This window comes from Syngnathoides biaculeatus, chromosome 13 (genome assembly GCF_019802595.1).
Source record: "Syngnathoides biaculeatus isolate LvHL_M chromosome 13, ASM1980259v1, whole genome shotgun sequence".
Taxonomy (NCBI): Eukaryota; Metazoa; Chordata; class Actinopteri; order Syngnathiformes; family Syngnathidae; genus Syngnathoides; species Syngnathoides biaculeatus.
Window position 1 is genome coordinate 20,812,621 of NC_084652.1, and position 20,019 is coordinate 20,832,639.

Sequence of the window (20,019 nt, forward strand, 5' to 3'; positions counted from 1 at the left end):
AATAGCAGTGGAATAATCTGGAACAATGTCACTTGTTTAAATGCTGCAGAACAGAAGTTGCCCAGCAAACATTGACACCTAAGCATTTGGTCGGAATTTACATGGTATACTAGTGTAGTCTTATTTGTGGACACCTCTGAATAAGTAAACTCACGCCTTCCTCAGCATTTGTTTTGCAGCTCTCTCTCTTGTTGGAGTTCCCACTAGGGGCTGAGCTGAGGATCTCCACAAAGCCCTAATACCCAGAGGGAAAAAGAAAAGGCTACCAAAAGAGAAAAGTAGACAGAGAAATGGAAGTCAAAAATATAGAGTCAGGGGTCACGGTGAAGGGAAGAGGAAAGATGTGAGCAGTGATGGCAGCAGAGACTAAGGGATGGTCAGTGAGAGAAAGACTTAAGGAGGCTAAGAAAGAAAAGAGGGCAGTAAAATAGTGGTGGATAAGATAGGTAAAGAAGAAAACAGACTAAGGAGAGGAGGGTAATTGTAAGAACACCAAAGCAAGAGTGAGTGGACACAATTGAGTGTGTCAGTCGGGAGGAACGGTAATGAGAGCAACTTAAAACAGAGAGATAGACATGATGAAACTAAATTGAATGTGGTACTAAACAGGCTCAAAAAAAGTAGTCCAAATTTGACACACCACAGAAAAGAGTAATGTTAACAAGCCGACCAAATTTGAATGAACAAAAAAAAAAAGTTAAATATCTGAAATCAGCCTTCAAAACTTGAATAATAAGTGCCACCTCTCAGCTTGCAAGTGCTGTGGGCATCTTGAATGGATGTTCCACTGAAATCAGCCTTCAAAACTTGAATAATAAGTGCCACCTCTCAGCTCGCAAGTGCTGTGGGCATCTTCAATGCATGTTCCAAAAGGAATAAGACATATTGAGGGGGTGATAGCTTGTATGATGTCGACCATAATCATAAAAATAAGCACAAAAAATCAACTTACCTTCATTGTTGGTGACATCACCTGATGACAGCAGAACAGGGAGGAGGAAGCCCAGCCAGAGAGACAGTCAGCATCCCCCCCTTCAGCAGTATCAAGTTTTCCAAGAAGCCATGTTTTTTCTGTTGGAAGTTTAAAATCAGTCATAAAAAGTGCACTATCTGCATCTGTCTTCAAACATGACGCTTTATAGCCTCATTTATAGGGAGCTTAAACATTGTCATTGCCAGCACACTGGCGCTGATTAAGAGGCACACACCTGCACCTCATCCTGACCGAGGTATTTATAGGACCCTGGGGACAACTGGTCTTCGCCAGATCGTTGCCTCTCATGCCTTGTTCCCGCACTTTTGTACTCCTGATGCCAACCTCCCTTGTACCGACCAACACCTGTCTCCCGACCTACCCTGTAAGCCTGTCAATATTGATCCTGCTGCTTGTTTGGACTGACTCCCAGGTAACTGACACTGGAACGAATAAAGGCTTATTCCTCACTGCTTACCTGTCACCTGAGTCGTGCATTTGGGTCCACACTCGAGACTCGTTCTTGACAGAACGATCTGGCCATAAGATGACTCTGAATCCATCCGCCGCTCGTTGCAAATCCAGGGCAGACGCCTGGTTGAGCAAGAGGCTGCCCTGCAGGTGACGAATCAGAGGCTCCATGAGATCTGTGCCCGGCTGGAGCCGTTGCTAGCCTCCCAAACTAGTGCTGCTGCAACGCCAACAGCGGCCATTCCGGCTGCTGCTCTGGTTCAGCTCGTTCTGTCTGTTCCACCCACTGTGGAGATCCAGCGTTCCAGCATAAGACCTCTCTCCTGACCAGAACGCTTCTCGGGCGACTCGGGGAACATCACGCCCTTTCTCGCCCAGTGCGACCTCCATTTCGAGTCGTCCGTTCACAGTCCTCTGCCTTCCCTACGGACCGCTCCCGGATCGCCTTCATCATATCTCACATGACGGGTAGGGCGGACGCGTGGGCCACGCCAGAACGGAGCCACAACTCGGAGACATGTTGTTCCTGGACAGCCTTCATCTGTGCCCTGACACAGGTGTTCCAGTATGCGGCGCCGGAATGCAAAGCGGCGGCTTCGCTCATGACGCTACGCCAGGGTCGTCGTCGCATTTCCAAATACGCCATCGAGTTCTGGATCCGGGCAGCCAAGAGCCGATGGAACAAGGACGCCCTCCACGACACCTTCTTCCAGGGTCTCTCCCCGCAAATCCACGGTCTCCTCATCGCCGTGGATCTCCCTTCCTTGTTGGACGCCCTCATTGTGTTGGCACTCAAGGTCGACCAAAGACTTGTCATCCAGGGACAAATGGACGCACTGCCCGAAGGAGAGACGAGGGCGTCCGTTCCGGTTGCTTCCCTGCCACCTACTCTTCCTTCTGCGGCGGAGCCCATGCAGGTGGAGGGCCTTGACGGGCCAGCAGAGGAGCGCCTGCGTCGTCGATGGGAGGGGCGCTGTTTTTACTGCGGACGCTTGGGACACTTAATCGCCCATTGCCCGATCCGATCGAAGCGTCCCAGCCTCAGGATCTCCACTCCGGTGAGTCAAGTCAGTGACTTCTCCAACTCACCCTAAGCACGGAGGGCCACTCATGTACTGTGTCAGCATTCCTCGACTCAGGTTGGGATGCTAATTTGATCAATCCCCGTGTGTGCAGCGACCTTTCCGACACAGCAGTTCCGCAACGCTTACGCTGCGAACGGCAAGATCCTCTGTCGGGTGACGCTCCGCGCACAGACCTTACGAATGGGTTTTCCAGACGCCCACACGGAGCGCATTAGTTTCCACGTCTTCAATATTATATTATCCTGGGGAGCCCGTGGCTCAAGGAACATAATCTGCATATTGATTGGGCTACGGGCCAGATTAAGGCATGGGGCGAAGGTAGCCTCCTGCTATCATGACCTGAAGGAGGTGTTCTCAGAAACTAAAGCGAGATCCCTGCCGCCGCATTGCCCGTACTCCTCCCTGGCACCTCACCCCCTGAGGGAGGTTGTTTTCTCTAACAGGACAGGAGCACCAGGCCATGAGGGAGTACGTGCAGGAGTCGCTGGCAGCCGATCTCATTCCCCCGTCGTCCTCACAAGCCGGTGCAGGGTTCTTCTTTGTTAAGAAGAAGGACGCTTCGCTACGGCCCTGCATCGACTACCGAGGACTCAACGACATCACCGTGAAGAACAGGTACCCTCTGCCCCTGATTGCGATAGCGTTCGAACTTCTTCAGGGGGCCCGGATCGTCACCAAGTTGGACCTGCGGGGTGCATAAAATCTGGTGCAGATCCGGAAGGGGGACGAATGGAAGACGACGTTCAACACCCCCACAGGACATTATAAATACTTGGTAATGCCGTTTGGACTGACGAATGCTCCGGCTGTTTTCCAAAATTTCATCAACAACGTACTCCGGGAGCATCTGAATAAAAATGTGTTTGTGTACCTTATGACATCTTGATTTTTTCTTCGGACCTGACCTCCCACATCTGCAGCATCAGCTGTTCGTGAAGATGGAAAAGTGCGAATTCCAACAAGCCTCCATGTCCTTCCTGGGGTTCATCCTGGCAGAAGGGGAGATTCGAATGGATCCCGGGAAGGTCGACGCGATCCTTCGGTGGCGCACTCTGGCTTGCAGGAAGGACGTCCAGAGGTTCATTGGCTTCGCGAACCTCTACCGGAAATTCATACGGAACTTCCGTTCTGTTGCCGCCCGTCTGCACGCTCTCGCATCCCCACGGAACACCTTCGAGTGGACCGGGACCTGTCAGGAGGCCTTTGACAGGCTCAAGGCATGTTTCACCAACGCGCTGATCCTCATAGTGCTGGACCCGGATCGGCAGTTGTCATGGGGTTACCTCCCTCCCAGGGTAACATGGTGGTTCTTTCGATAGTCGACCGGTTCTCCAAGATGGTCCATTGCGTGTCGGCTCCAAAGATCCCGTCCGCCAAGCAGATGGCCTAGTTGTTGCTGGACGAGATCGTCCACTACCACGGGCTCCCGGTGGATATCGTTTCGGGACCACAGTTCATCTCCCGGTTCTGCAGGGAGTTCTGCACCGTCCTTGGTGCTTCGGCGAGTCTGACACCGGGCCACAACCCGGAGTGCAACAGCCAGACAGAGAGGGTTAACCAGGACTTGGAGACCACCCTGCACCGCTTAGCATCTCGGGACCACAGCACTTGGAGCCAGGACCTCAGATGGGTGGAGTATGCTCACAACTCCCTGCCCTCCGCCTTCACAGGTATGGCTCCTTTTCAGATCGTGCACGGTTATCCTCCCTCTCTGTGTACTTCAGTGGCCACGGACTTCGCGGTACCATCTACCCTGGCTGTGTTTAGACGCTGCAAGCGAACCTGGGAGGCAGCACGCAGGACGCTGCTGCGCATGGGCAGCACCTACAAGTCCGCAGCAGACCTCAAGAGGAGAAGGGCACCATCACTCAAGGTGGGACAACAAGTGTGGCTGTCCACTAAGGACCTTCCGCTGCGGACGGAGTCGCGCAAACTTGCTCCCAGGTTCGTTGGCCCGTTCCCTGTCAGCAAGATCATCAACCCTGTCGCTGGTTCCTCCGGTTTGTGTATGTGCGGGTGTGCTTGTGTGCATTTGTGTGTGAACCTACATGTATTAAAACAATGCAAAAAAACTGCTCGTTGGCATGACAGACAAGGTCGAAAAGGTCCGACAAGATATACTAAGACTCTCCTCCACACACCACTTGGGCTCTGGTACCAGTCCTCTTGAGAGGGGTTGGACTTTCTTCTACTCTGGAGATGCCCATTGTGAGAAGCGTTGAGAAGCTTTGGGTATACTTATTGCCCCCTGGCTCAGTGCCTATATGTTGGGGTTTACACAGGTGGACTTGAGGGTAGCCTCCCTCTGCCTTCAGGTGGGGGTAAAGGTCCTGACTGTGGTTTGTCCCCATGCACCAAACAGCAGTTCAGAGTACCCATCCTTTTTGAAGTTCTTAGAGGGGGTGCTAGAGAGCGCTACCACCGGAGACTCTATCATTCTGGTGGGGTACTTCAGTGATCACATGGGCAATGACAGTGAGAACTGAAAGGGTGTGATTGGGAGGAACAACCTTAGCAGGTGGGTGCACATAATGATCCCAGGACTTTGATCATTACTTCCGTCTCCAAACAAAGTGAAGAAAAGAAACATTACAATTGATAATACAGTATGGAATGCATGTACTCCTCTCTCAACACCCTAGGTCGCAGTTTGACGATTGACTTTGTGATCATGTCATCGGACTTGCGGCTGCATTTCTTGGATACTCGGGTGAAGAGCGGGGCAGAGGTGTCAACCGATGACCACCTGGTGGGGAGTTGGCTCCGATGGTGGTTTCCACTTTGTTTGGAATTCTTTGGAAGACCACTCATATTTGTTTTTAGCCAGATGCCATTCCTTGCACAACCCACTGTATTTATCTGGGCTTGGGACTGGCGTGCAGTTTGTGCTGTTTTGTGCCCCACATCAGAGTGCATTAATTATCCATCCATTTTCTAAAGCGCCTATCCTCACAAGGGTCACGGGAGTGCTGAGCCTATTCCAGCTATCTTTGGGCAGAATGGAGTACACCCTGAACTGGTTGAAAGCCAATAAGAAGGCACATAGAAACGAACAACCATTCGCACCCACAATCACACTTTAGGGCAATTTATGCATGTTTTTGGAAAGTGGGAGGAAACCGAAGTGCCTGGAGAAAAACCCATGCAGGCACAGGGAGAGCATGCAAACTCAACACAGGTGGGGCCAGGATTTGAACCCCGGTCCTCAGAAATATGATGTCAATGCTCTACAGCTGGTACACTGTGCAATCAAAAACTGCAGTAAGTAAGGATTTTTATTATTATTAAATTTGCCCCCCATCAGTCCTTGCAACATTGTTTCATTCAATTTCTCATTTTTGTCACTGAACTCTGATTTATGAATCACTGTAAATAGTGTACTAGGAAATATTGCACTTACAAAAGTTCCGTGTTGTTTGGAACACAAAATGTGATTAAAATGTGTTGAGTTTTTTAACCAATTAATGTGTTTAGAATTAATGCAGGTTCACTCCCCTCGCAACTTCTTTGGTAATTTATCCCCCTGGTTGGAGTACTGGCCTCACAGTTCAGAGACTGGGGTTCAAATCCTGGCAGCGCCTGTATAGCATTTCCATGTTCTCCCCATGCCTGCATGGGTTTTCTCCAAGCCCTTTGGTTTCCTCCCACATCCCGAAAACATGCATTAATTGGGGACTCGGTAATGCCCTAAAGTCTGATTGTGGCTGTGAATGGTTGTTTGTTTCTATATACTGTCCAATTGGCTGGCAATCAGTTCAGGGTGTACCCTGCCTCCTGCCTGAAGATAGCTGGGATAGGCTCCAGCAGTCCCATGACCCCTGTGTCGATAGGCACTTTAGAAAATGGATGGATAATTAATGCAGCCCGAAGTGGGACACAAGACAGCGCAAACTGCAAGCCAATGCCAAGTCCAGAAAAATGCAGATGGTTGTGCCTGGAATGGCATCTGGCTAAAAAAAGAAATCTGAGTGTTCTTCCAAAGAATTCCTTACCTGATTGGTAGGTTTCTCTGATGATTAGGAGTAATGATGATATAATGTATGTCCAGGAGAGGGGTTGGAAAGGGAGGACTACTAGAAGTTTTGTGGCAGTGTTCAAGTGACTTGACCATGGTGTAAATAGGAAGAGTAATGGAGAAGGGGTTATTTTAAAGGTAACCTGAGCTAAAATTTGTTGGAGATAAAAAAAAGTGTCAAATCGAGAGATTAGGCTGAAAATTGAAATTCAGGGTGTTATGTATAATTTGCCACAAAGGTAGAATGTGACCTCGAGATGAAAGAAATTCTGGAAGGAGCTAGACAGAGTAGTTCTGAGTATTCCAGAAATAGAGAGTGAGTCGTGATTGGCGCAGATTGTAACAGAGGAGATAAAGAAGTGATGGAGGAGTTTGGCATCCAGGAAAGGAATTTAGAGGGACTGATGTTGGTACACTTTGCAAGAAAGACAAAAATGGCTGTAGTGAACATTTTTTTCCAGAATACGCAGGAACAATGGGTGACCTAAAAAAGCAGAGGTAAAAGGACACTGGTGGATTACACTTTGTGATTACGATGTAATCTGTAGGATGTTACTGACTGTAAAATAGTACTATGGGAGACTATCACTAAGAAGCATATGATGGTGGTGGGGGGAATTAAGAAGATAAAGGCAGAGCAGAGAACGACATGATAGAGGTTGAGGAAGTTAAAGCTTTATTCATCTTTTTGAGAAGATAGAAGATAGGCTCTTAGTGGAAAGGAGGAGTACCAGAAGACTGGCCCACTACAACCGAGATGATCAGTGAGACAGGCAGGAGAGTACTTCCCAGTCCTGTGCTGGTTAGATGGAACCAATACTCTGAGGAGTTGATGAATGAGAAAAATGAGAGAGAAGGTAGAGTAGAAGAGGCAAGTGTGGTAGACCAGGAATAGCACTCATAAGTAGGGAAGAAGTTAGAAAGCCACTAAAGAATATGAAAAATGGAAGGGTTGTTGGTCCTGATGACATAGCTGCGGAGGGAGGGAAGCATCTCGGAGAGGTTGCTGTGGAGACCACATTGTTTAACACCGGTCTAGAGGGTGAGAAATTGTCTGAGGAATGGTGAAAAGTGTGCAGTTCCCAATTTGTAAAAACAAGGGTGATATGCAGAGCTGTAGGAAGTACAGAGAAATAAAGTTTATGAGCCACACAATTACGTTTTGGGAAAGGGTCATGGAAGTTGGACTCAGCAGACGTATAACTGGGATTACAGATTAGAGACACTGGCACTGTAGAGACGTCAGGAAGCAGAGCTCTAGGTGACACAAATGAAGATGTCCAGGTTGTCTCTCGGAGTAACCAGGTTGGGTAGAATTAGAAATGAGGTCATCAGAGAGGTTAGATTGTTGGAGATCGAGTTAAAGAGAGGAGACTGTGATGGTTTGGACAGCCCCAGGGGAAAGAGTTAGTATATTGGTCGAAGGATGATGAGGATGGAGGGTGCTAGGCAAGACAGCTAGAGGAAGACCAAAAAGAAGGTTGATATGAGGGAAAACATGAGGGCAGTTGGTGCGAGAGAGGAGGATACAGGAGATGGGCTTACGTGCAAAAGGATGACACGCTGTGCCGATCCCTATTGGAAGAAGAATTTGTTTGTAATTAATTTATCGATGAAGTGATTGATGGATTAAAGTCCCACCCTCATTAAAAAAATCTTAGCACGTTTTAACGTCTTTCCCATTTTCTGTGAAATAAGCATGCTGGAGATGAATATTTTGTTACAGTTTTGTGTTGAGTGCTGCCATTGGACATGTTCCGAACACAATTCTGAAACGATGGCTTGCCTAGCCGCACAATAAAAAGTATGTGATAGATTTGCAAGTTGGTGGTTACAACACTGCTTCACAACAATGATTGTTATATCAGAGCTAGAACGCTACAAATAAGAGCTCTTTATCTGACATTGTGTATCACATTAAAATATGTTTATAGTGTTTTAGAATGCAATTGTCCTTTTTTTACACATCAGATAGCTGATGACAAACAAGATGACGTTGAACCAGTCCTTAAAGTAATATTATAAAAAAAGAGATATAATAAAACAATTGAGTGGAGAGCAAATGTTAAAGTATTTATCTTCCTCAACTAAATCAGAATCTGGTCCCTGCCACCTGACTAATGAAAAATCTGAATTGCCAATATTCAAAGAAAAAATATAAAAATGTGTGTTCATGTCAAAAGAAATGCGGGTGACTCTAGGTACGTATGTGCCAGTGCTGGATGCTCGTTACACAGTGGTATCTCTATGCAACCCCCCCTCCAGCACAGCAGGATGTGATGGCAGGCATTACACACTATTTTCTCGCTCTTTTTTCTTTTTTTTCATGTCAGCACTACAACATCAAGTGAGGAAAAGGAGAAAGGGGTTGAAATATAATGTTGGAAGAAAGAAAGATGAGGGAATGACTGCAAAACTAAGAGTGATTCCCTTTTGACTTAATGAGAGAGTAGGATGCATCATTATATATTTTTAAAAATCTCAGAAAAATAGGATGTAATAGGGCTTTCACTCCTCTCGCAACTTCTTTGGTAATTTATCCCCCTATTCTTCCATCTTTCTTACACTCTTTTTCAGCCAGTTACACATCAATCTTTTTCCAATTACCCCCTCTGTCTATCCACAAATCCATCATAATCATTTCCATGGTAACGGATTGCATCCTCCATTGGCTTTGTCCTATTATTCAATATAATTGCATGCCAAAAAGCAGCCATTTAAAGGAAGCAAAGTAATGCACAGGGGAAGACTGAACTCGATTGTGTCTTGGTCATTTGATGTCACTCCTGTTTTTTAGTTGTGCCAATGTCATAAGATCAACTCAACCATGACACCATTGGATCTGAGATTTCATTAGCTATTATGTATAGACTGGTTTTATTGTGAGCCAATGAAATATTTCCATCGCAGAACCATTAGTTATTGTAAAAATTAATAGTTACATGACTGGAGCAATGTAGTGTGGGACAGCCCCTGCACGAATTTAACAACACATTTCAACAATAGAAAAGTGCTTGTAACTACTTAAAAACCAAAACAACCAAATCTTAACTTTGCAACAGTTGCTTGGGCAGAATTTCTAGCTCATTTTTTGGAAATACTCAAGTACCCTTACATTGAATCATAGCAAAACTAAAATGCAAGATTCATTTATTATACTATATATCTCTACCTGACTGTGCCCTGGGTGCGCGATCGGCACAGAGAAATGTGCTTCTTTCCTGCTTTTTACAGTCGTGGTGCATGCGGCAAGCTTGAACCATAATAAGTGAAACATTTACAGTATTACCTTCCACCACTCAATACCAACACACTATTATCATTACCATTCCACAATTTGTTACATTTAATTGTAACTAACAGGTGATGTTTTTAGGTAGGAGTTAGGTTAGCCATTTCTATATAGAAAATGTTTCAGGTTGTCACAGACAGCACTACTGTACCCGAGAAGCTTGATTTTGTTTCATGTGCATGTGTTCATATGAAAGACAAGGTGCAACTGACAAGCTAACGAAGTGGATGCTGATTAAAACCAACTCTTATTAGTGCAGAGAGAGGGAGTAGCAAATAAAGGAACTTATACATTAGTCTTCAATGTATTCACAAAAAAAATATTTCTGTTAATGAGTATCGTGTTGCGCATAGCATTTAATTTAAGAGTGAAAAAAATATATCAACTGCCTATTTTTTTTTTATTTTTAGTACTCACTACAGGAGGCTGGTTTAATCCAGAAAAAAAATGCACATTGGTAATGTTTATGTAGTGGTGCTGCTGTATCAAAATAAGTTGACCTCCCTGAGAATTTAGTAGGTTACAATACCCAATCCATTTATCTTTTGCTACTGCTCAATGCTTAAAAACCTTTATCAAATTTGAACATTTTAAACTTAAATAGAAACTACGTTAAACTGTAGGCTACAAAAGATTGAAATTCATTTCACCTCAGCTCAGCACACCTAAACTTGTGATTCTAGAATAGTCCCTGTTTGCCCGTGTCGAGCCACCTGCTTCATATCTCTGTCTGATGTCATGGCCACAGCCAACTAAACTTTAGTTACTAAAGGGTATTTGACCTCTGAAATATGTTCCCTTCCCGAGTGGTGTTGACATGTCCAAGTGGATAGACAAATGTATGAATGGACAAACATGACGTCGTAATGGTCTGTAAGTTGAACACTATTCACTTATAACAAATTATTCCCAAAACATCATTATTAGGGCGGCACAGTAAAACAACTGGTTAAAGTATTGGTCTCATAGTTTTGAAGACCGGGGTTTCAAATCCTGGCACTGCCAGTGTGGAGTTTTGCATGTTCTCCCCGTGCCTGAGTGGGTTTCCTCCAACCACTCCAATTTCGTCCCACATCCCAAAAACATACATTCATCTGAGACTATAAATCGTCCCTTGTCTATCTCAGCCAGTTCAGGGTTTACCCCGCCTCCTGCACCATGATAGCTGGGATAGGCTCCAGCACTCCCCCAACCGTTGTGAGGATAAGTGGCTCAGAAAATGGATGGTCACTTTTACTACACGACCTTGATTTTACTACTTAAAAAAAACATTAAAGTGATCAAGCATTCTTCTATCCAACTCAGCTGTTGGGGACATTATTCAAAAGGAACTCAGGCATTGTCACCCCAGCTTGGAAGGAAAACTACAAAGTAAGATAGATCTCTGACACAATAGTTAATTTCCATATAGTGTTTCCAGCAAAAATTTACGTCACAGCCAATGATCATCTTCTGGATTTAAAGGCCCTAGGGGTTCTTTAACTTTATTACCCAAGATGAGATTTTCTTATCATAATTGCCAAAAATTAACCTCCACTTCTACCACAAGTTTTATATTAAGTCATTTTTATTATTAGTTGTTAGATACTCTTAGTTGGAAAAAAATAATTAATTTGGAAGGCAGGAGCTACATTGCTCCTCCTTGACCTTATTGTGGTGGAGGCGTTTGTGTGTCCCAGTGATCTTCAGAGCTAAGTTGTCTGGGGCTTTATGTCCCTGGCAGGGTCACCCATTACAAACGGGTCCTAAGTGAGGGACTAGAAGACTTCTATGATGGATGAAATTTGCCGGTCAGACCTGGAAAATGTACTGTGCCTTGTGAAAGTATTCGACCTCCTTGAACTTTTCAATCTTTCGCCACGTTTCGGGCTTTAACACAAAGATATAAAATTTAATTTTTTTGTCCAGAATCAACAAGTGGGACACAATAATGAAGTGGAATGAAATGTATTGGACATTTTATACTTTTTTTAACAAATAAAAAACTGAAAAGTGGGGCGTGCAATATTATTCGGCTCCTTCACTTTCAGTGCAACAAACTCACTCCAGAGGTTCAGTGAGGATCTCGGAATGATACAATGTTGACTGATGATGATAAATAGAATCCACCTGTGAGTAATCAAGTCTCCGTATAAATGCACCTGTGATAGTCTCAGGGTTCTGTTCAGATTTGGATACAAAAAGATTTCCCAAGCTTTAAACATTTCAAGGGGCACTGTGCAAGCAATCATATTGAAATGGAAGGAGTATCAGACCACTGAAAATCTACCAAGACCCAGGCGTCGCTCGAAAATTTTAAAAAAAGACTGATCAGAGATCCAGCCAAGAGGCCCATGATCACTCTGGATGAACTGCAGATTTCGACAACTGAGGTGGGAGAGTCTGTCCATAGGACAACAATCAGTCATACACTGCACAAATCTGGCCTTTATGGAAGAGTGGCAAGATGAAAGCCATTTCTCAAAGATACACGCTAACCATATGGAAGAAGGTGCTCTGGTCAAATGAAACCAAAATCGAACATTTTGGCCACAATGCAAAATGATATGTTTGGCGGAAAAGCAACACAGCTCATCACCTTGAACACAAATCCCCACTGTCAAACATGGTGGTGGCAACCTCATGGTTTGGGCCTGCTTTTCTTCAGCAGGGAGAGGGAAGATGGTTAAAATTGATGGAAAGACGAATGGAGCCAAACACAGGACCATTCTGGAAGAAAACCTGTTGGAGTCTACAAAAGACCTGAAACTGGGACAGAGATTGATCTTCCAACAGCACAATGGTCCAGAACATAAAGCCAAATCTACAATGGAATGGTTCACAAATAAACATATCCAGGTGTTAGAATGGCCAAGCCAAAGTCCAGACCTGAATCCAATTGAGAATCTGTGGGCTGAGCTGAAGACTGCTGTTCACAAACGCTCTCCATCCAACCTCACTGAGCTCGAGCTGTTTTGCAAGGAAGAATGGGCAAGGATTTCAGTTTCTCAATGTGCAAATCTAATAGTGACATACCCCAAGTGACTTGCAGCTGTAATTGCAGCAAAAGGTGACACTACAAAGTATTAATGCAAGGGAGGGGGGGAGTAATATTGCACCCACCACTTTTCTGGTTTTTATTTGTTAAAAAAGTTTAAAATATCCAATATATGTAATTCCACTTCACGCCCCCCCCTGAACCCCAGACTGGTGGACATCCAGGCCACCAAACACGAGGTGTCTGGGTGGACAGGTCAGGAGGACGACCCGGACGCCAAGCACCAGGGTCCCCACGGGGCGATTCGGGCGGACGACCTCTGCGAGGAACCCAACGGCGAAGCAGGAACCAGAACGCGACAGGCCACTGCTCCGGACGAGAACCTCCCACGCCGTCGTTGCAAGACGACCAAGGATTGGTCGCCAACGAGGCCAGGTCATGAAGCGGCTGGGAGCCATCTGGAGCGAATAGGATGATGGAGAGAAGGACCAGAGCAATGACCACAACCATCCCGTAGTCTCTCCAGCTCCAGGGTGGCTCCACCGAACTCCCCAGCTCCTCCTGGACAGGAACGTGAGAAGGCGGCGGCGCCAGTACCGCCCCCTCCTGGACAGCAACGTGAGAAGGCGGCGACGCCATCGCCCCCTCCTGGACAGCAACGTGAGAAGGCGGCGACGCCATCGCCCCCTCCTGGACAGCAACGTGAGAAGGCGGCGCCAGTACCGCCCCCTCCTGGACAGCAACGTGAGAAGGCGGCGACCCCATCGCCATCGCCATCTCCTGGACAGCAACGTGAGAAGGCGGCAGCAGCATCACCAACTCCACCTCCTCCTGGACGGGAGCGTGAGGCGTCTGGGGAACTCTCGCTACCTCCTGGACAGGAACGTATGGGCGTGCCCGTCGCCGACAGAGCAGGAACGGGGAGCGACCGCGGGCCGGTCGCCGACAGAGCAGGAGTGTGGAGCGTCCGCGGGCCGGTCACCACTGCCACTCCAGAGCACGGACGAGAGGCGGCTGTGGAGACGTCGCCACCTTCTGGACAGCAACGTGAGGTGGCATCGGGTCGGTCCCCACTGCCACGTGAAACAGCAACGTGGGCGTGGCGCGGTGGCGAATCCCTTCCCAGGGCAACGTGAACCTGAGTAGGCGGAGAGTCAGTCGAAACTGACTCGTGGGCGTGTCTCGGGAGCGGGTCAGTTCCAACTGCCGCGTGAGCTCTGCTCGGAACCGCCAAAACCTCGACGTGGGAATGGCGAGGAGGCGGGTCTGTCTCCACAGCTACGTGCACTTGGCGAGGTGGCGAGTCTGTTCCCACTGTGGCGTGCACTTGGCAAGGGGGCGGGTCAGTTTCCACGGCAACGTGAACCTGAGTCAGCAGCGAGTCCGTCGCCGTTGCGACGTCAGCGTAGCTCGGCTGGTTCGCCAATCCTTGCCGGACCTGGGCCGTGAGAGCCGCCAATTCGGCACTCTGCCGCTCTCTGCCCGCATTTCGCGGCGGAACGCCTCGTGATTTGGCGGCTCCTCCTCCCTCCTGGCTGGAGGCTTCGCCACCAGCTGCAGGTCTGCGGGTTTCGCCGTTGCCGGCGAGGAGTGGGAGGACGGTGTCTTAGTTGCCGCGCAGCGGGAGGCACAAGGGAGCGCCCGGCCGGGGCGTCTCCTCTGGCCGCCACGCGGAGGTCCCTGGTAGATGGCCAAGCGGGCTCTATCAAACGGATTGGTGTATTTGTATCCACCAGGCGAAGAAGTTCGGGTGCTGGGAACGCGGGGAGGTGGAGCGAACTGACTGGGATGAAAAGCCGGGCAAAGAGATTCAAAATCCAAGTCATCGGAGTCGTACTCAGGCAGCCGGTCATACAAATCATGCTCCTCCTCATATTCCGAAAAGTCAGAGTCCAGGAGAATATGAGGAGCCGGACGGGTCGTGTTCGGGACGTATTCATACCTCGCTGGCGGAGCGTAAGACACGGACGGGAGCGGAGGACATCAGAGAGCCTACCCAGATCGGACAGGCTTGGTCCTCCGGCAGACAGTCTACCTTGCGTCGGTCCCGGCGACGCCGGGTCTTTCCTGCTGGGTCCTGTGATGGCCAGTTCGTTCTGTCACGTCCCATCGGAAACGAGAGTAGGACCCAAATGCAGGAACTCGGAAGACGCAAGGTAGTTCAAGAAGAGACACGTTTATTGTATGCAGAGGTAGGGGATCGAACAAGCAGTCCGGCGCAGCAGCGGTAGTTTGGACGTCGGGCGAAGAGAGTAGATGAGCAGACAGGCAGGAGTCGGTACACGAGAGAACAATTAACGCAGGCAGAAGTATCGAAGGAGTCAGCCTTACAAGGTTGGTCGGAGAACGGACAAAGGTCGGTACACAAAGGTTCAATCAGGGATATGAGAGTGCTGGAACGGGACATAAAGCTCAACGATCTGGCGGAGGACCAGTCGTCACCGGGTCCTATATATACAGGGGATGATCAGCCCGCATGAGGCGCAGGTGTGTGCCTCCCAATTAGCGCAGCCGCGCGGGCACCCGCACAGCTCGTGCTGAAGCGGCAGGATCATGACAGAGTTTGCCTAACCAGTCTATACAAGTGTTTCTGGACTAAGAGAAAGTGTTTGACTGTGTCCATCGGGTACTCACGTGGGGGGTGCTTTGGGAATATCGGGTACCAAACCCACTGATACGTGCGTGTTGGTCTCTGCACAAACAGTGTCAGAGTTTGGTCTGCGTTGCTGGCATTGAGTCAGATTCGTTTCCATTGTGGGTTGGCCTCTCGCAAGGCTCCCCTTTGTCACTGATTTGGTTCACAACTTTTATCGACAGAATTTCTATGCATAACCAAGGTTTAGAGGGGCTCTGATTTGGTGCCCTTGGTATTCCATCTCTGCTTTTTGCAGGTGTTGTGGCTCTGTTGGGTTCATCAAGCCATGATCTCCATTTGTCACTGGACTGGTTTGCAGGCGAGTGTTGTAATGTGGTTGGGATGAAAATCATCCCCTCCAAATCTGAAACCATTGTCTTCAGGTAGAAGAGGCTCGAGTGCCCGCTCCAGGTCAGTGATGAGATTTTGCCCCAAGTGGAGGACCTCAAGTAGTTTGTAGTCTTGTTCACAAGTGAGAGAGGAATCGAACGGGAGATCTTAAGGCAGATCAGTAAAGCGTCAAAGACCCACAGGTTGCGACTGAAAGAACAAGATCCCGGAAGAAAAAGCCAAAATGAGCTTCCTCTGCAGGGTTTTTGGGCTCTCCCTTAGAGATAGAGTGAGAAGTTTGGTCATCCAGGAGGGGCTTAGAGTAGTGCTGCCGCATATAACTAGATTAATTTATTGTTTCACAGTGCATGATTCGGTGTTGTTTTTTTTTTTAAATCATTGTTGTTTATTTAACTACCTCTTATGAATCATTGTTACATTCATTTTATGCTAATTAGCTGCATCCTATTTTCACATCCACGTCATGGTGGGTGACTGGGTAGCACTTCTGCCTCACAGTTCTGAGGAACCAGGTTCAAACTGGGCATCAGCTGTGTGAAGTTTGGAGTTTCTCCGGGTACTCCATTTCCCTCCCCATCCCCAAAACATGCATGGTAGGATAACTGAAGCGGCCGTAAGCGTGAATTTACTGAAGTGCTAATGTTTGGTCATTTATGTGGCGTGTGATTGGGTGGTGACCAGTTCTGGGTGTACCCACCTCTTGCGTTGAGTCACATGGGATTGACTCTAACTTGCTCATGACCCTAGTGAGGATAAGCAATCCGGAAAATGGATGGATATTTTCACATGCAGTATGCCGCCCATAGATCGTTCGTCAGACTCCAGTTCCTTTTATTGATGTTTTATAGCTTTCACACTGTAGAGCTAAATGGACAGAATAAAAAACAACACAATTGTAATAAAAGCAATGAACAGTGTTGATTACATAGTAACAGAAATAATACTGACCAGTTTTGCCTGCTTCATGATGATCAATTGGCAGTTTTGTTCTGTGCAGTACTCTTCTTTGAAACGTTACAGGAGTGTTGAAAGCAAAATGAAACTAACGATGTTGCACTGGAGAACGTTGTTGCACAGTTTCGTATCGTTAGCATGACATTCATTTACTCAACAAAATAAAAGCATATATTTCACAGTAAAAAATAAAGTTGCTGCGCTCATCGAGCACCTTATAACATCCATCCACCGGTCCATCATCTGAGCCATTTAGCCTCAGCGACATACATTTTACAAGCTGCTTATCCTCACAAGGGTCCCAGGAGTTTGGATAATATGCTAGCTAACTTCGGTCAAAAGGCGTACTACCTGTTCGTCGAAGGGGACAAAGCGACACAATCTCTGAACGGGACTCAATCTCACACTGCCCGCACCGAAGTCAGGTGTGTGCACCACTACACTATACATACATTTCATATATACATACATTACATACATTTACATATATACAGTATATACACAATGTACATACAGACCTACCAGGAGAATATTACTTAACTCATCTGTTAAAAAAAATCTACTCTCTCTGGCCCATCTAATGCCTCTGATTAAATTTTATGGATTATTTTACAACTGGACATGTCATGAAAATAGCAAATCAGAGGGTGAAGTGATAGGAGTGATCGAATACAGCAGTCTGTAAATTATCAGTGAATATGGACGATCAGAGATGTCATAAAGATCTACCACATTTTCAGCTACTGTACCGGTTATACTGTGGTTATAAAATATTTCTTAAACCTGGACACACAAAAAAAACTCTCTCTTGGCACTCTTTGAACTTCTGAGGAATCTTTACTGAACTGCCATACTTTGTTTTTTTTTTTAAAGTGCATCTTTATTTTAAAATTTTCATGGGTGACCCTGATGTGCACTGAGGCAGAAGAGAGTAGGACTCAGTGGTCTCTTTTTCCAGGTGCCCAAAAGTAAGGCATGCAATTTGAAAATCGCATATTGTCCCTTTAAGCAAGACACAAGTACAGGAACAAAATAAATAAATTCCACAAACACAAACAAAAATATTCCCTTAGCTTCGCACTCCACACTGGTTTTTGTACAATTTTTAATTCAATATTAAATAAAAAGTTGAAATGTGTTATGGCCTTATGCTTTAACATTGCCTTTTTGGTATCGTTTTAAAGTGAGATTGTCAGGCTGTTGCCATCCATTCTTTGCACCGCAACTTTATATACGAAACACTATTACGTATTTTACAATGAACTTTTTCTGACACAAAAACAATTCAAGAGATTCTGTGACAATGTTTATTCGTGTGGATCATTTCAAATGGTGAAACCATTTTATAGCCTGAAAACTCTTAAATGCTCTGTCTCTGGAACATTCCCCAACAGTGCTTCAAGTTAATGTGTATTTTCTGACTTCACATGATTGATATGCATGAAACACATAATAGTGTGACTTGAATTAGCAAAAAAGTAACTTTAGTTTTTCCTGGGGAGAATTTGGGTTATCCCTTTCTGTATCTTTTAATCTGTAATGCACATTTAAGGAGGGTGACTGCATATTTTGGTTAAATATTGCAGAGTTTAAAATTAAACCAACACCTCTCCCAATTATCTTATTTTGGAAGCTAACTGCTTAATGTGAAGCTATGGTACGAAGTGAACAAATGGGAAATGGACGAAATTTGACTTTAAATAAAATAAATGAAATTAAATGTGATTTTTTTAAATATTTAAAATAGCATACATATGAAAATCCTAGTCACTTCATTTAAAATTGTTAAATCAATTATGAATGTAAGTGTTTAGATGATGGTTAGTATTGGTAGAGTGGCACTTAATTTGAAATCTTTTACTCTGAAAGGTACAGCAGTATGTTTCGTGTGCGCTCCGGTTATTCACTGTGTATGATCGGCTTCCGGCTGCAACTCAGTGTCCGCACGCTGTCAGTGTAGATTTGCTCGCCATGGCGGAAGGACGAAGAGAACAGCCACCCCATCCTCCCTTGTCCCTACCACCGGCCAGTAAGCGACCCTGCCTACGCCCAGCTCCCCGGGGTCCCGGCCCTGGACCCGGACACGGCTTGAACCACTCCCGACATCGTTCCCCGGAGCCCCTCCTGGACTGTGCCGCGAAGGCAGTAGCGGAAAAGTGGGCCTTCGAAAGAGTGGAGGAGCGTTTTGAACGGATACCGGAGCCAGTTCAGCGTCGTATCGTCTACTGGTCTTTCCCCCGCAACGAAAAGGAGATATGCATGTACTCTTCGTTTCAGTGCCGCGCAGCCGAAGATGGTCCTTCGACGGCTGGCAGCGGGGCAGCAGGTGCTGGGTCAGGACCTACAAGTACGACTGGTGGCGGAGGAACGGCCACTGGTACGACGGCGACAGTAGGGACAACCGGAGCCGTGGGAACGGGAGATGCACTGCCTTTCCGCCGTGGTATCAGGTTGCTCGAGACCGGCTGTGTGGAAAACGTTTTACAAGTCGGTAAGTGCAACTATTTGTCGTAAAGGAACGCGCAACTTTTGGGCTCAGCCGACTGTTACCGACGGAATCCTTACAGGATACGCTTGTTTGAAGTTGATCACAGTTGTCATTGAAAGTAATCGTCTCTTGTTTATGTTTAAAATACGAGTGAGGTCTAGTTTGTTGGGTACAAATGTGTTTTACTTCACTAAGCTTTCAGGTGTACTTTTTTGTTGTTGACAAAAGTATGTGAAAGTAGAGATATGGTTGCTTGCTAACATATCCGACCAGCTGCTGATTAAAAATTAAAGGGCTTCCTGTTGTGGCTTCGCTTGAAACTGACATCTCCATTCGAGGCGTTTGGAATCGTGCTAAATGTAAGACGTCCTATGTTTTGGTCTCCTTAAAACACTCGAAGGAGCATTCAAGATGAGCTGAATTTTCACCTTTTCGACGACTGGGGTTTGACCCGCAGACAAGTAGGGGGAGGCGCGGATGAAGGTTGACAGGCAACGATACAAAAGGACTCACCGGGGCATTATGTTTGTTTGCGTCACTTCCCAATTTCCAAAGTACCCCCCCCCACACACACACACACTCTCAAAAAAAAAAAAAAAACAACTTGCCGTTGGTTGAGGGTGGCTTAGCCTTTTAACAAAGGCTATTATTGGGTCTGTTATTACGATTAATCCGATGTTCATGCAGAGTAAAAATACAAAAAAAAAAACAAAAAAAAAAACCCAACAGTTTTGTTTACTCACCGTTGCTGATCAGAGTGGACAAAGAGACACGGACC

General features: G+C 46.5%; 1 protein-coding gene and 1 long non-coding RNA gene across 4 annotated transcripts in view; one reads left to right on the forward strand and one right to left on the reverse strand.

Annotated features, from left to right (window-relative positions):
• The window catches only part of LOC133511520 (uncharacterized), a 59,976-nt gene extending 41,728 nt beyond the window's left edge, over positions 1-18,248 (reverse strand). For 2 of the 3 annotated variants that reach the window (XR_009797930.1, XR_009797931.1), the window contains exons 1-3: positions 16,748-18,248; positions 16,497-16,663; positions 953-1,071 (exon numbers count right to left, since the gene is read on the reverse strand). This is a non-coding gene — a long non-coding RNA (uncharacterized LOC133511520). The remainder of the gene's footprint in view (positions 1-952; positions 1,072-16,496; positions 16,664-16,747) is intronic. The other variant, XR_009797929.1, reaches the window with a different exon arrangement.
• Positions 18,249-18,430: 182 nt separating this feature from the next.
• The window catches only part of zswim5 (zinc finger, SWIM-type containing 5), an 87,772-nt gene continuing 86,183 nt past the window's right edge, over positions 18,431-20,019 (forward strand). The window contains exon 1 of the mRNA XM_061840511.1: positions 18,431-19,244. Coding sequence (XP_061696495.1) covers positions 18,725-19,244 — 520 coding nt within the window. The 5' untranslated portion in view covers positions 18,431-18,724. The remainder of the gene's footprint in view (positions 19,245-20,019) is intronic.